At 36.7% G+C, this 13794-nt stretch overlaps 1 protein-coding gene across 1 annotated transcript in view; it reads left to right on the forward strand.

Moving 5' to 3' along the window:
* LOC132403771 (transcriptional regulator QRICH1-like) overlaps positions 1–13794 on the forward strand; it is a 56034-nt gene that overhangs the window by 21603 nt on the left and 20637 nt on the right. The window contains exon 2 of the mRNA XM_059987449.1: positions 3688–4716. Coding sequence (XP_059843432.1) covers positions 3697–4716 — 1020 coding nt within the window. The 5' untranslated portion in view covers positions 3688–3696. The remainder of the gene's footprint in view (positions 1–3687; positions 4717–13794) is intronic.

Here is a 13794-nt window from a genome sequence, read left to right on the forward strand (position 1 = left end):
TCAAGTTGCTTCTCATCCTCCATTGCTCCAGGGAGAAAAGGCCAAGTTCCCTCAGCCTATTCTCATAAGGCATGCTCTCCAATCCAGGCAACACCTTGTAAATCTCCCCTGTACTCTTATAGTATCCACTCTTCATGTCCTTTAACTTTTCTAATGCTCACCCTTGAAATAATGCCCTTAGTTAACCCTGAGACAAATGGTGGGGAAACTGTAAGAATTCTCCAGAAAGTAAGCCTTCAGGAGATCTAGGATACCTTGGTTTTAATACACTTACAAAATCGCAACAGCCAAAATTAAGTGTTCACTAGGGTGATGTGATAGGACTGGAATTGGGTATTTCTAAAATGTCTTCAAACCTTAAATGCTTTTAAACAGGAAAGAATTCTCACTTTCTTTCCCTCAACTTTCAAAGTTGCATATTGATGTGCACACAAATCAGAAGTAGGTATTTTTAAAACCAAGCCCTTTGATCATGCTCTACCATTTAATAAGGTCATGGCTGCTCTGATTGTAATGTCAACTCTACATTCTACTTGACTCTCAGTAGCTTTTCAACTCTTGCTTGCTTGTCAAGAATCTACCTACTCTTCCATTAGAATATTCAGTCTGCTTCCACCACCTTTAGAGGAAGTGTTTCAAAGACTTATGTTCTGCGAATAAGCACTTTGCTCCATCTGAATCGATTATTAATATTTGTAGATTTTCACCACGAGGAAATATTCTCTACACACCCACCCTGTCAAGACCTCTTACATTTTAACTAGGTCAGCTCTTGTATGAAGTTATACATTCATGCAGCATACCTAATCATGCATTTCAAATGGACCAAGCGGTGATCGGCATGATGGAGCTGCTTTTGACTGGCAAATAAAACCAAACTCCCACACAACAGGTTCTGACTGTGCAAGTCCTAGACACTCCGTCATGCTTAGAGCTGGTCACGGGTGAATTCCTTGAGCTCCTGGAGTCTAGGGTTCTCTGCTGTTCATGCAAGTTGATCTCGTACCTTGGGTTGGTGTTGGTGCTGTTTTCAATCCTTTAATTGGAGGTTTCGAACTAGGCTTTCATTGGCTGTGGTCCTTTGCTGGCTGCTGAGGGGATTCTTCACTGCTGCCCACTGCTGTAGCTTGCTGATAGGGTTAGTTATACCCCTGCTTAGATATTCGAGGAACTTCTCTTGGCTTGACCAAAGGTGGGACATGAAGGTGGGAGGGTTACTGCTAATCAGTTTAAAGGATGATGTGCTTTGGGAAGACTTTGAATGCCACCTTTCAAGTGATGCAGGAAATTTAGGTTTCTGTCTTTATTTTACTTCCCTTGTTTACACTTACACTTAATATTTACACTTAAGGTAAATATTCAATCACTAATTGGTGGACTTGCATGTGCTCAGTGGCACCACTTCTTGATGTAGAAATGCTAATATGAGAATGTGAGCTTCAGTTGAATGTCTGACCCAAATAGTTTTGTGGATTTGAATTTCCCATCAGACTAAGGTCAGCCTGGGCAAACTGATGTCCAGCAACACATACAAAGTGCTGGAGGAACTCAGCAGGTCTGGCAGCATCTATAGAAATGCCGTTTTGGGCTGAGACTCGTCTTCAGAACTCCCAGCTGCCTGTTCTGAGGTGCTACTTTGTCTTGACCAAAATAAGAGATCTTTATAACCTTTTGCACTGAACAGAACTGTTGTTTTTTGTCCAGGCTATCTCATTGCCTTTTTTCTCCCCCACCCCCACCCCCAAATTCAGGGGTTAAATCGCTTGTACTGTGCTGTAGAAAACCTCAACAGTGCTTCTGAATTTTTGTCTATAATCATGCTAAAATTAATTAAACACATTGAAAATTAGCTCAAGTTATTAAATTTCATAACTTTCATCTAGCAGTTGATTTCTCACATTGAATATGGTTAAACGTGGTGCAACCTTGTTGGGAAGAATGGAAATTTTGAGAATTCTTCTGTCCATTAGGTTCTGTGGAGAATTAGCTGGTGTAAATATAGACAAGTTTTTGGAAACAAGCACTTTTGTAGGTATTCCTGGATAAGTTCCAATGTGGTATCAGGGTAAATTGTCTGCCTCATTATTTTACCTGTGTGATGTTCTGTATTGTTGGGTCAGAAGTATAACCATATAATAAAGAAGAGAAATCTTACTCGTGATTCAGTCAGGCCTGAAGACGCCCTCCACCCTTAAGCAAAGCTACATCAATTTTTTTCCTTTCAACTGTTCAAACTTCTGTGACATTTGATATAATGAATTTATTAATACAGTCCCTTGACGACTCTTGGCCATACTGACTTAAAAATCCTGTGGAATAGGTTCCCAAACTTCTCATGTATCCCATTTGAGAGAACTTTGTTTTTTTCTGTCTATTCCTCATCACCCAACTTCATTCTCCTCTAATTTAAAACATTGAAGTAAACAGTAATTTTATAATTCCTCTCACTTCTAACTTTACCACGCTTTCCAAATTGAATCTCTAGTTGGTAGGACTTCAGTTGTGCCACGCTGTTTAATAGTTTTAATAGTTTCACTATCACTGCCTTTCGGAATTGCAGTCCAGCCCATTTGTACTTGTGTTACTTTAGATATTTGGCATCTTCAACCCTTTTAGTTTCATAAAAGTGTCCTTTTCAATAATAATTTTGTCTGTGCTTAATTCACTTGTAAATTTCTTTCTTTCCTAAGTTATTGTGTTATATGTGCTTTACACCCTGGTCTGAGATCTGTCTGGCTTTATGGTTCACATGTATAGTTATATGACAATAAACTTGAACTGTTCCTTCCTATTTTAGTTGTCATATTGGTCATTCTTGATGACTGCCTGATTTATTCAGACTTTCTTTTCTCTTGAGTATATAACTCTGTAGTCTTTTTGCTCTACAGGAGTGAACTTTATTTTAGTTTCCTTCAGTTGCTTCATTTCTGTGTTTCTTCTTAGCCAGCTGACGGCCAGTCTTTCAGATTGTCCCTGGTTGTATCTTTTTTTTTGAAGACCTGTAGCGGTGTGCTACACGCAGTGCTAAAATTACGACACGGAGTCAGTAACTGCAGTCGAAGGAAAAAACTTTATTCGAAATCTTCAGCCTCACTTTTAAGCCTCCCTCAACCTGCCCCCCGTGGCGCAGAGGCTCCAAAGCTCTGTGCTCGCAAACCCCCGTAGGCTATCTAATTGTGAGTCGGTTCGGATGTGCCAGGAAATGGGTCGCCACAGACCCTTCCTTTCCCAGGGATGAGGTCTTTGGAGCTTCGGTTGGCGTTTCTGTAGCTCTGTTTTTTTTTACAGGATAGGGTTGCTAGCCCATACCTAACACTCCTCCATTTGCAGCTAGGCTTAGGACTGTCCATGGAGGAGTTCATTTTAGTTGCATTTACATTTTAAGTCAATTTGCTTTTGCAGTGATGAATGTTAATGTTTTTTAAAGTTGTTCACAGTATAACCTGTTGTAGCTTGTTTTCTGTTTACCTGTGCTTTTTATGTATATTTTACTAACTTTTTATGGTAGTATTTTGGTTTATGTACTGTGTGTGTTACATGTTTTGTGGGTGCACTGTGTTCCGGAGGAACATTGTTTCATTTGGTTATACTGTATATATGTACAGTCAGATAATTAACTTGAACAAGTATGTGTTTTATGCTAAGGTATTTGATAGGACATTTTTCTTATTTTTTTTCTTTATGTAGGAACCCAAAATGAATCATTCATTGGAGAATTCAATTCCCTATGATGAATATTTAAGAATGAAAGCACGGACAATGCCACAACATCGTATGAAAGAATTTTTGGATTCGGTGAATGGGAAAGGATCTGAAGAAATTCAACAATTTGTTCAAACTCCTGTTACAATGTACCAACAAAGAGGACACTACATATACATGGACAGTGCTGATGTTGCTGGATCTTTGCTCGAGTTATCTAGACCTATTAGTTCTCCAGTTCAACAACACACAGCCCAGGGATCGCCAATAGGACAACAGCAGATGCAGACTCATTCAGTACAGGCTCAGCAACCACACCAGTTGGAAATTCAAACAGATCACCAGACCCTGCAAGCAAAGCAGATGCAAGCTCAATTGCATTCGCAAACTACTTCTGAGGAGCCACAATCTGGCGGTAGGGTCATCAGCTCCTTAGCACAAGAACGAAGACCCAGCTCTTCAGGTGTTCCTCAACCAGTGAAAAAAAGGAAAGTTGATATACCAGTTGAAGAAAGCTACACCATGAGTCAGCCTCCAGGGCAAAATACAGTGACCACTGTGCTTACTTTGCCTTCTCAGGTACAACAGCAAGGCTATGTTCCTATTCGCCAGGAACTGCTTACTGTGGACAGCAGTCAGTTATATAGTGTTGTTCCAGCTACCACCTCAACTTCTGGCCCATTAACCAATGCAGAATCCTGGACTATATATACAACTCCTGCACCTGGCTCTGAAGGTCAAACAGTACTCCAAACCACAATCCCTCATGATGACTGTAACCTAGTCCAAATTGATGAAATCCCAATGAATGTGACTGGAATCAAAATAGAAGAGGACAAAGACAAGTCTCTGGATGCAGGGAAATGCCAGCAAGACAAAATGATACATCCGTCCGTGACAACTGCATTCTCAACACAATTTGTGAGTGCAAATGGAAGTCTTCCTATTCCTGTTACGATGCAGGCTGGTGGGAGAACCTATCAATCTCTGAAATACTGGGATCCACAAGTACAGGTATGTAAACAATTGGCTAATTGGGGAACTAAACAAAGTTCAAAAGTTCTGCTGAGTTATTTCCACAATAGGAAACATTGTAAAAGCTTTTTGTTCTCAGTTACTTCAATACTGTTCACATTAAAAAAAAAATCTGCATTATTGCCTGTTAGATGACACAGCTGAAGAGCCCACTGATAATCTGAAATTAAGAATCTATTGTAAATTCATAGAATGGGCAAGGCCACCTCAATTTATATACTACTGTACAAAGGTCTTAAGACACACATATAGCTAGGGTGCTCAAGACTTTTGCACATACTGTAGTAATCTTGTGTTGCATGGCAGTGTTGCTGCTCTGGAAAAAAAACCAAACAAATTTCATGATGTGAGTGATGGTAAACTTGATTCTGGTATGGGTCTCTATTGTGGACTGAGAGTGGGAGGGGGCAAGGAGAGGGGAGTAATGTTTGGGAAAAGGAGAAAATAGAGGGGAGGGCAGGAAGCACTAGAGAGATGTCCAGCAGTCAATAAACCAATTGTTTGGAGTCAAATGACCCCTTGCCTGGTGTCTCAGGGCTGGATGTGTCTTGACCTGTGCCACACCCCACCCTCGGCACTCCTCTCTGCCACCAACCCCTTCTGCGGGACTCCATCCTCACCATTTCTATCATCTTTTGCTCCCACCAGATTTACAAATTGGCGCTCTGCTCCATTTTTGACAAATGCAATGCTGTGCAAAAGTCTTAGCCACCTTAGCTATAAATATGTTCCTCAGACATTTGCACAGTAATGAAGATTAGAATTGTAACACATCTCAACTTTACCTTCAGCTAAAGTTTTGATTGCTAAAGGCCTTAAATTTCTTGGCATCCATTCCACCACCCTGAGCAAATGTCATAACGTATATACTAATGCAAAAAAATTTCTAAGGAAGTGTGTAGTGGCTGATTCTAACAAACCAATGCTGCTGGTGGTGACCCCCATGGATTGTTATCCTTGTATGATGTGTCCTGTGGGTTCTAAAAAAAAATCGAAGAATTATATTTAATCCTTTATTAGCAGCTAGCAAAACAAGCAACCTTGAAGCAATGCAATTAAGCATAATAAAGTGGTTAATGAAAGATACGACATTTGTCAGTCCCAGCTCCACTGCTCAGAACAAAGCATGAATACGTAACTTGTTCCCCTTTGCTTTTACTATATCCCCACTCAACGTGATGAACTACCATAATACACATAATAAACAAGCAACACAGAATACAATGCAGATAGAGAACAAATGCATGGCTCCTACAATGTGCACACCCTAATTACCACTTATTTTGTCTGCTGGATAAATTTTTGATTTGCTTTCTAAGAACTGTAGTGGAGCAGTACAGGAGTTGGAAGCATAAGGAATAGTTTGGTGCAACCCGAAGAAGAATCTAAGTTAGATCACTGGATTAAAAGTTTTTGCCCTGAACACAATTGCTGGTTTGTATTTCAATGCTAAAAACTACTCTTTAAAAATAACCAATCAAATTCTATTTGAACAATAACCAAATTAAACAACAGACTATTTTTTTGGTTGAGGTAGACTGGTGCTTTTTTTTGAACTGGAGATGGTTTCTGTTACTGAAATGATTGCAACCTAGGATGTCACATCACTAAGGGATGCAAATAATAAACTTGTACAAATGGGCTTAGTTGTTCAGTCAGCAGTAATTGTTTTTATTTGTTGAATCAGAGAACTCTTTTGCTTTATTCCTCTATATCAGCATCTTAAAAAAAATTGTAAACGTCAGCCTGAAACGTCGACTGTACTTTATTCCATAGATGCAGCCTGGCTTGTAAGTTTTTCTATCATTTTGCTTGGATTTCCCGCATCTGCAGATTTTCTCTTGTTTGTAAAAGAAAAATTATATTGACTTGGCATTAGCAGCAATTTTTGGAAGCAAGTTTCAGATTTCTGCTGTCCTTTGTGTTAGCTTGTTGCCTTATCAGAGTCCAAAATTACATAGTTCTTGATGACCCATTGGGATTTTCCTCTAATAGAGAATAGTTACTTGTCTCATAATTTAGTGAATTCTTAAGTAAGATCAGTCCTCAGTCTTTTGAATATGCAAGACATTTATTAAATTCATCTTTCGTTAACCCTTTAAATTTTGGAGTTTTGATTAATTTTTGCTGTTTTCCTAGACCAATATATATTGCTGAGATTTGTTGCTTGGAACTGAATACAGTAAGTCAGCAAAGGTCTGACCAAATGAAACACTAATTCTTTGTTGCTAGTCATCATTATCATCAGCTAGTTTCACATAATTTCAGATATTTTACTCTTAAGTGCATTATCACCATCATTATGGGCCATATCATATAATGTAGAGGATCATGCTCTTTCCTTAATCATGATTGTTCTTGGCAAGTTTTTCTACACAAGTAGTTTGCCATTGTCGTCTTCTGGGCAGTGTCTTTACAAGACTGGTTACCTCAACCTTTATCAGAACTCCTCAGATTGTTTACCTGTAGCCCATGGCTGCATAACCAGGACTTGTGATATGCACCAGTTACTCATACGACCATCCATCACCTGCTTCCTTGGCTTCACGAGACCCTGATTGAGGGCTAAGCAGGTTCCACACCTTGTCCAAAGGTGATCTGCAGGCTAATGGAGCACCTTACACCTCTTTTGGTAGAGACGTGTCTCCATCCTGCCACCCAATTGTTGCTAGATGTCCTGAATTAACTGTTAACACCTGCTAATCATTTTTTTTAAGCAGTTGACACAAGCTTCAGTGATTTGTGCATGTGGCACCCAGGTACATCTTCCTTTTCAAAGTGGTAGTCTGATTTTACTTTGAGAACCAAAGTGACCTTGCTCCTTATTGCACTTCACCAATTTCCAGAGGAGAAAATGGGTGAAGAATTGTTGGACATCAGGGCAACCATTTATTTCTCAATTATAAAGTGTTTTTTATTTTCATCATTTTGATTCCAAAGAACTTTATTGAAGATGTGTTATGAAATTGAATGCTAGTGCAGAGGAAAGAGAAAATGAATCGAGAAATAGCATAAATATTACTTTATTTGTTTCTCTTGCATGCAGTTGTAGGTTAAGGATTTTGATGGTTTGTGGTCTTAGGAAATGAATAATTTGGAATTTTTTGAAAAAAATGCTGGCCCAGCGTTTCTGGTCACAAAAGCAATGCTTTCTGTACTACACCAAATTAGATTGGGATCATTGGGAACAAAGGGAATTACTTGGTGGCTAAGTTGATGTGGCATTTCTTACAATGTGGGTTGTATGACACAACTTCAAAGACTTTAATATTTGTTTATTAAAACTGGCCATTGATATTGCTAATAAACAGTATGTACAACCGTAATGGTAGTGTAGCAGTTTATGTGACACTATTATAGCTCAGGACTTTTTGGAATTCAATCCTGGCTCCTTTCTGGAAGGAGTCTGTCCGTCTTCCCTATAGAATACGTGGATTGTCCAAAAACATACTGGGTAGGTTAATTGGTCATTGTAAATTGTCCCATGATTAGATTAGGGTGAATCGGCTTTGTCAGGGGTTGCTGGGGTGGTGTGGCTCATAGGGCCGGAAGGACCTGCTCTGGGATACATTGATAAATAAATTATTTCTGGCTAGCTCTTTTTAAGCCAAGCAGAGTTTCAAACTAAGCCTGAAAGTTAAATCCGTGCTGAGAAGAATGCAAAAGATGGATGTATGTGATGCTATTTCTCATTTCCTCCTGCAGTGGAATTTTGTCAGCTTGAGGTAATGGGAAAGATCTGTAATTTTAGTCAGAGATGTTGTAAGGAAAGGTCACGGTAAAAGAGCAATAGTCTTTTCTAGAACAAGATATTTGAAGTTATGAAGGAAGGTTTGCAAACTGGAAATAATTTTAATTTCTGAGAGAAGTAACAAAGTGTTGAATATGAATATTTTTAAAAAACTGAGTTTGATTCCGGAAAATTTAATTGGAGCAGCAGCACATCATCTACAGTAGACTTATTAGAAACCGGATATACTTAGATTTTCATTGATACGAACTGTGAACTAGACTTTGGGCTGGGAGATTAATTTTCCTGCTGGCACCTTCAGCTTTTCTAGTGCTTCGTCCTCTTGGACTGCAGAGAAAGACATTGAGGATCAATTCCTTTGAAATTTACACGAGGATATCATTATTGTTCATTCACTGAATAGCACACTTGAATTTCTATTTTCCATTCATACCTAATGTTTTGAGGTGCTGAAATATACTGCATTGTTTCAGGTTTCAGCAGGTTTTATTGACATAAGGAAAATCCTCTCAAGCCAATTAGTTTGGTGTGATATCCGACAGTTGATCACAGTGTGATGCGTGTTGCCTTCAGAGTTACAGAACCAAATGGTGCTAATATCTATCAAATCAAGCTGGGCCTTTTTCATCAGAGTACATTACGGATTGTCTGTTTTACAAGCTGTAATATACTCTGGGGGTGGGGGAATCAAATTAAAAAAAAACACTTCTATTGTCTTTAGGTTCACAACCAACCACAGGTGGAAGTTGGTGTAGCTTTTAAGTTCTCTAATAATCATCTGGTGAATTCAGATGAGAAGTGCTGAATGTGGATAAAATTGAGTTATTTGTTCCCTCACTAATGAGCAGTGTTGAGGCACACAGCAAAATGGTTACCTGTGATAGCTGAAGGATAGGTGTGAGGAAAGGGCAAGATTTACAGTAGGGCTTATTGCAAGGGTTCCCAACCTGGGGTCCATGGGCCGCTTGGTTAATGGTAGTGGTCCATGGCATGAAAAACGATTGGGAACCCCTGGCTTACAGTGTTAAGTAGAAAATTTAAAATTAACACCTGCTTGAGGTCACAGAATCATGGTATAAATGGATGAATTTATTAAATATCAGGACACTTTAAGAAGGTAAGTTTTTTTTTAACTTCATGGGCTGATTCGAAACTACAAAAATGGTTGCAGTGTCATGACTTCCGGTTCCTCCTTGAACTTACTTCCCTCTTCCGGATTCATGAGTTCATCTTTTTTTTAACGTTGTGTTAATTGTAATAAATATTGGCAATATGGATAAGATTATTAATTTTGTTTCTTGGAATACTGATGGTTTAAATCATCTGATCAAACGGGAAAAAATATTCAAAGTATTCCATAGAATGAATGCTAATATTATCTTTGAAAAAGAGACTCATGTGAGGAAGGTGGACAGTCAATGCTTTTTTAGGTTTTGGAAAGGCCAACAGTATCACTCGAATTCCCAAGCCAAAGTAAGAGGCGTTTCCATTTTTATAGATTCTTCAACCTCCTTGAAACACTATGAAACAATTTCAGACCCACAAGGTAGATTTTTGCTTATTACTGGTCTACTTTTTAATCAAAAAGTTGTTTTAGTTCATGTTTATGCTCCAAACACTGATTGTCCTGAATTTAAGTGTCTATTTACATCCTTTCCTAATTTGAATCAGTACATGTTGATAATGGGTGGGGATTTTAACTGTTGCTTAAACCCTTCGATGGATAGATCTAAGCCCACCCAAGCTCTTCCGAATAAATCGGCCTCTCTTATTAATTCCTTTATAACTGATTCTGCAATTTCCAAAATTTGGCGTTTTTTACACCCCAATGACAGAGTTTTCATACTTTTCTCAGGTTTATCATAATTATTCAAGAATTGATTACTTTTTTATTGATCACCATTTACTTACAGATGTTATTGATTGTAAATATGACTCCATTACCATTTCTGACCATGCACCTTTGAAGCTATCTATTAAGACAATGGATTCATCTACTAATGCTAAATCTTGGAGGTTCAACTCTTTATTTTATTGCAGGACTTAGACTTTCTTAATTTTATTTAACAAATTGATTTGTTTTTCTCAACAAATTCTACAGCAGAGATCTCTAGTGGAATTTTATGGGACACTTTTAAAGCATTTATTCGTGTACAGATTATTTCATACTCTGCTGGAGTTAGGAAATGAACGAATTCTAAAATATTAACATTGGTTGATAAAATCAAAGCAATTGATAAGATTTATTCAGTGACCCCCAGCAAAGAACTTTATAAAGAAAGAGTGGAACTTCAAATGGAGCATAGTTTGTTATTATCCTCCTCGATTGAAAATCAGTTAATTAAATCTAGAACCCAGTTTTATGTACATGGAGATAAGTCTGGCAAATTATTGGCTAATCAATTGAAAACTGCTTCAGTTAAACGACAAATTACTGGGATTCGTAAACAAGATGGCACTCTGACGATCGACCATAAAGAGATAAATAAAGCCTTTCAAGATTTTTATAATTCTTTATATCAATCAGAATTTGTTGAGGATTCTTCTATAACAGATGAATTTTTAAGAAAATTGAATATCCCAAAATTAACAACAAAGGATAGTGTATTCCTAGATGCACCTATTACAGAAACTGAAATAAAAAAGGCTACTTTTTCAATGAATTCCGGTAAAGCTCCTGGTCCGGATGGTTACACTGCAGAATTTTTAAAATCATTTTTCTCTATACTCTCTCCTTGGCTTTTTAAAATTTTTAAAGATGAGTTAACTATAGGTAAATTGCTACAATCTTTTTATGAAGCCTCTATTTCTTTAATTCTTAAAAAAGATAAAGACCCCACTGAATGTGCATCCTATCGGCCTATATCCTTGCTGAATACTGATTTTAAGATTTTTAGTAAAATTTTGGCCACTAGATTAGAAAATATATTACCTTGAATTATTTCTGAAGATCAGACTGGATTTATTAAAAACCGCCAGTCATCTTTTAACATTAGAAAATTAATTAATATTATTTATACTCCTTCACCCAAAATACCAGAATGTGTCATTTCCTTAGATGCTGAAAAAGCATTTGATAGAGTTGAATGGCCATATTTATTTAATATGTTGCAGCATTTTAATTTTAGTTCAAAATTTATATCATGGATTAAATTAATATACTATAAACCCTTGGCTTCGGTCTTTACCAATAATCAAAGATCTCCTTTTTTTCCAGTTATTCCGTGGTACAAGGCAAGGCTGCCCTTTAAGTCCTTTACTATTTGACATTGTTTTGGAACCTTTAGCTATAGCCATTCGTGAATCACCTAATATTTTGGGTATTACTCGTGGGGAAGGGACTTATAAGTTATCATTATATGCTGATGATTTGTTACTATACATATCCGACCCTGAGAGATCTATTCCTGCTATTTCGTCCTTGCTTGCTCAGTTTAGTAACTTTTCTGGTTACAAGTTGAATTTTAATAAGAGCGAATTATTTCCATTAAATATGCAAGTTCCAATTTATAAACATATACCATTTAAAGTTGTCACAGATTATTTTACTTATTTGGGTATTAAAATTACCAAAAAACATAAAGATTTATTTAAAGTTAATTTTTTTACCTTTAATTGACCAAATTAAGCAACTTGTTACCAGGTGGTCTCCATTATCTTTGTCATTGGTTGGTCGAATTAATGGTATTAAGATGATGGTATTACCCAAATTCTTATATTTATTTCAAGCATTACCAATTTTTAGTCCTAAATCTTTTTTTGATATTATTGACTCCAAAATATCTTCCTATCTGTGGCAGAATAAAAATCCTAGACTAAGCAAAAAATATTTACAGAAGCCTAAGAAGGAGGGTGGTTTGGCTTTGCCAAACTTGAAATTTTACTATTGGGCAGTTAATATACGATATTTAATATTTTGGACACAAGAATCGACTATAACTTGCCCACAATGGGTAAATTTGGAATGTAAATCTGTACAAGACTTTTCATTGTTTTCAATTTTAGGATTTTCACTTCATTTTTCTTTATCTAAATTGAATAAACAAATAACTAATTCTATAGTTAACCATACATTGCGAATTTGGTTTCAATTTCGTAAATTTTTTGGCTTGAATAAGTTCATCTTATCAAGCCCTATAATATCTAACTTTTTGGCCCTCTTTTATGGATCAAGCCTTTGTTTTATGGAAAACAAAAGGTATAACATGTTTTCGTGATCTATTTTTAGGTGATAGCTTTATGTCCTTTGAAAAGCTATCTAATAAATATAATTTACCTAAAACTCATTTATTTTAGATATTTGCAAGTTAGAAATTTTTTGAATAATGAGTTGGTCTTTTCTGAAACTATGTCCCTCAGACATTACGGAAAAAAAATTAGCTCTGAATCCTTGTTAGAAGGGTTTAGTAGCTGTCATTTATAATATGATCATGAAAATACAGCCAGAAGTATCAGAAAAAATTAAGAAGGAATGGGGAAAAAGAACTTCATTGTCTTATACCCACTGAGCAGTGGGAGAAAATTTTACAATTAGTCAATTCTTCTATTTGTGCTAAACATGCCCTAATACAATTTAAGGTTGTACATAGAGCTCATATGTCTAAGGATAAACTTGCTTGATTTTATTCTTGTGTTAATCCAACCTGTGACAGATATCATTCTGATGTTGCTTCATTGACCCATATGTTTTGGTCTTGCCCTTGTTTGCAAAATTACTGGAAAGATATTTTCAGTATTATTTCAACAGTTCTGAATATCAATTTCCAACCGCATCCTATTACTGCAATTTTCGGTTTACCAATGGCGGATAATAGTTGTTTATCCCCCTCATCTCGACGGATGATTGCATTTGTTACATTAATGGCTAGAAGATCTATTTTATTGAATTGGAAAGAAATTAATCCTCCAACTATATTTCAGTGGTTTTCTCAAACTATCTCTTGTTTGAGCTTAGAAAAAATTAGAAGTGTTGTCTTTGATCCTTCAGTTAAATTTGAAGAAACTTGGAGACCATTTATTCAACATTTTCATATGAGTTAAATTGTCTTTTCCTGAACCTCATTTTTATTATAGTTAATTATTTGGATGGAGGTTCGGAGTTATTGGCACTACCGTATGTATTTGACATAATGCAATGGCCCATGTTGGTTAGTTTTTTTCCTCTTTTTTTGGTTTTTTTTTACTACTTTTGTTTGCAATTGCCATGAGTTTGGGAGGTTATATATTGATTATCATCTATTTGAATGTCTATTTAAACTATTAACTATGTACTCAAACTCTCTGTATTCATGTTTCATTTATGTTTG

This window comes from Hypanus sabinus, chromosome 13 (assembly GCF_030144855.1).
Source record: "Hypanus sabinus isolate sHypSab1 chromosome 13, sHypSab1.hap1, whole genome shotgun sequence".
Taxonomy (NCBI): domain Eukaryota; kingdom Metazoa; phylum Chordata; class Chondrichthyes; order Myliobatiformes; family Dasyatidae; genus Hypanus; species Hypanus sabinus.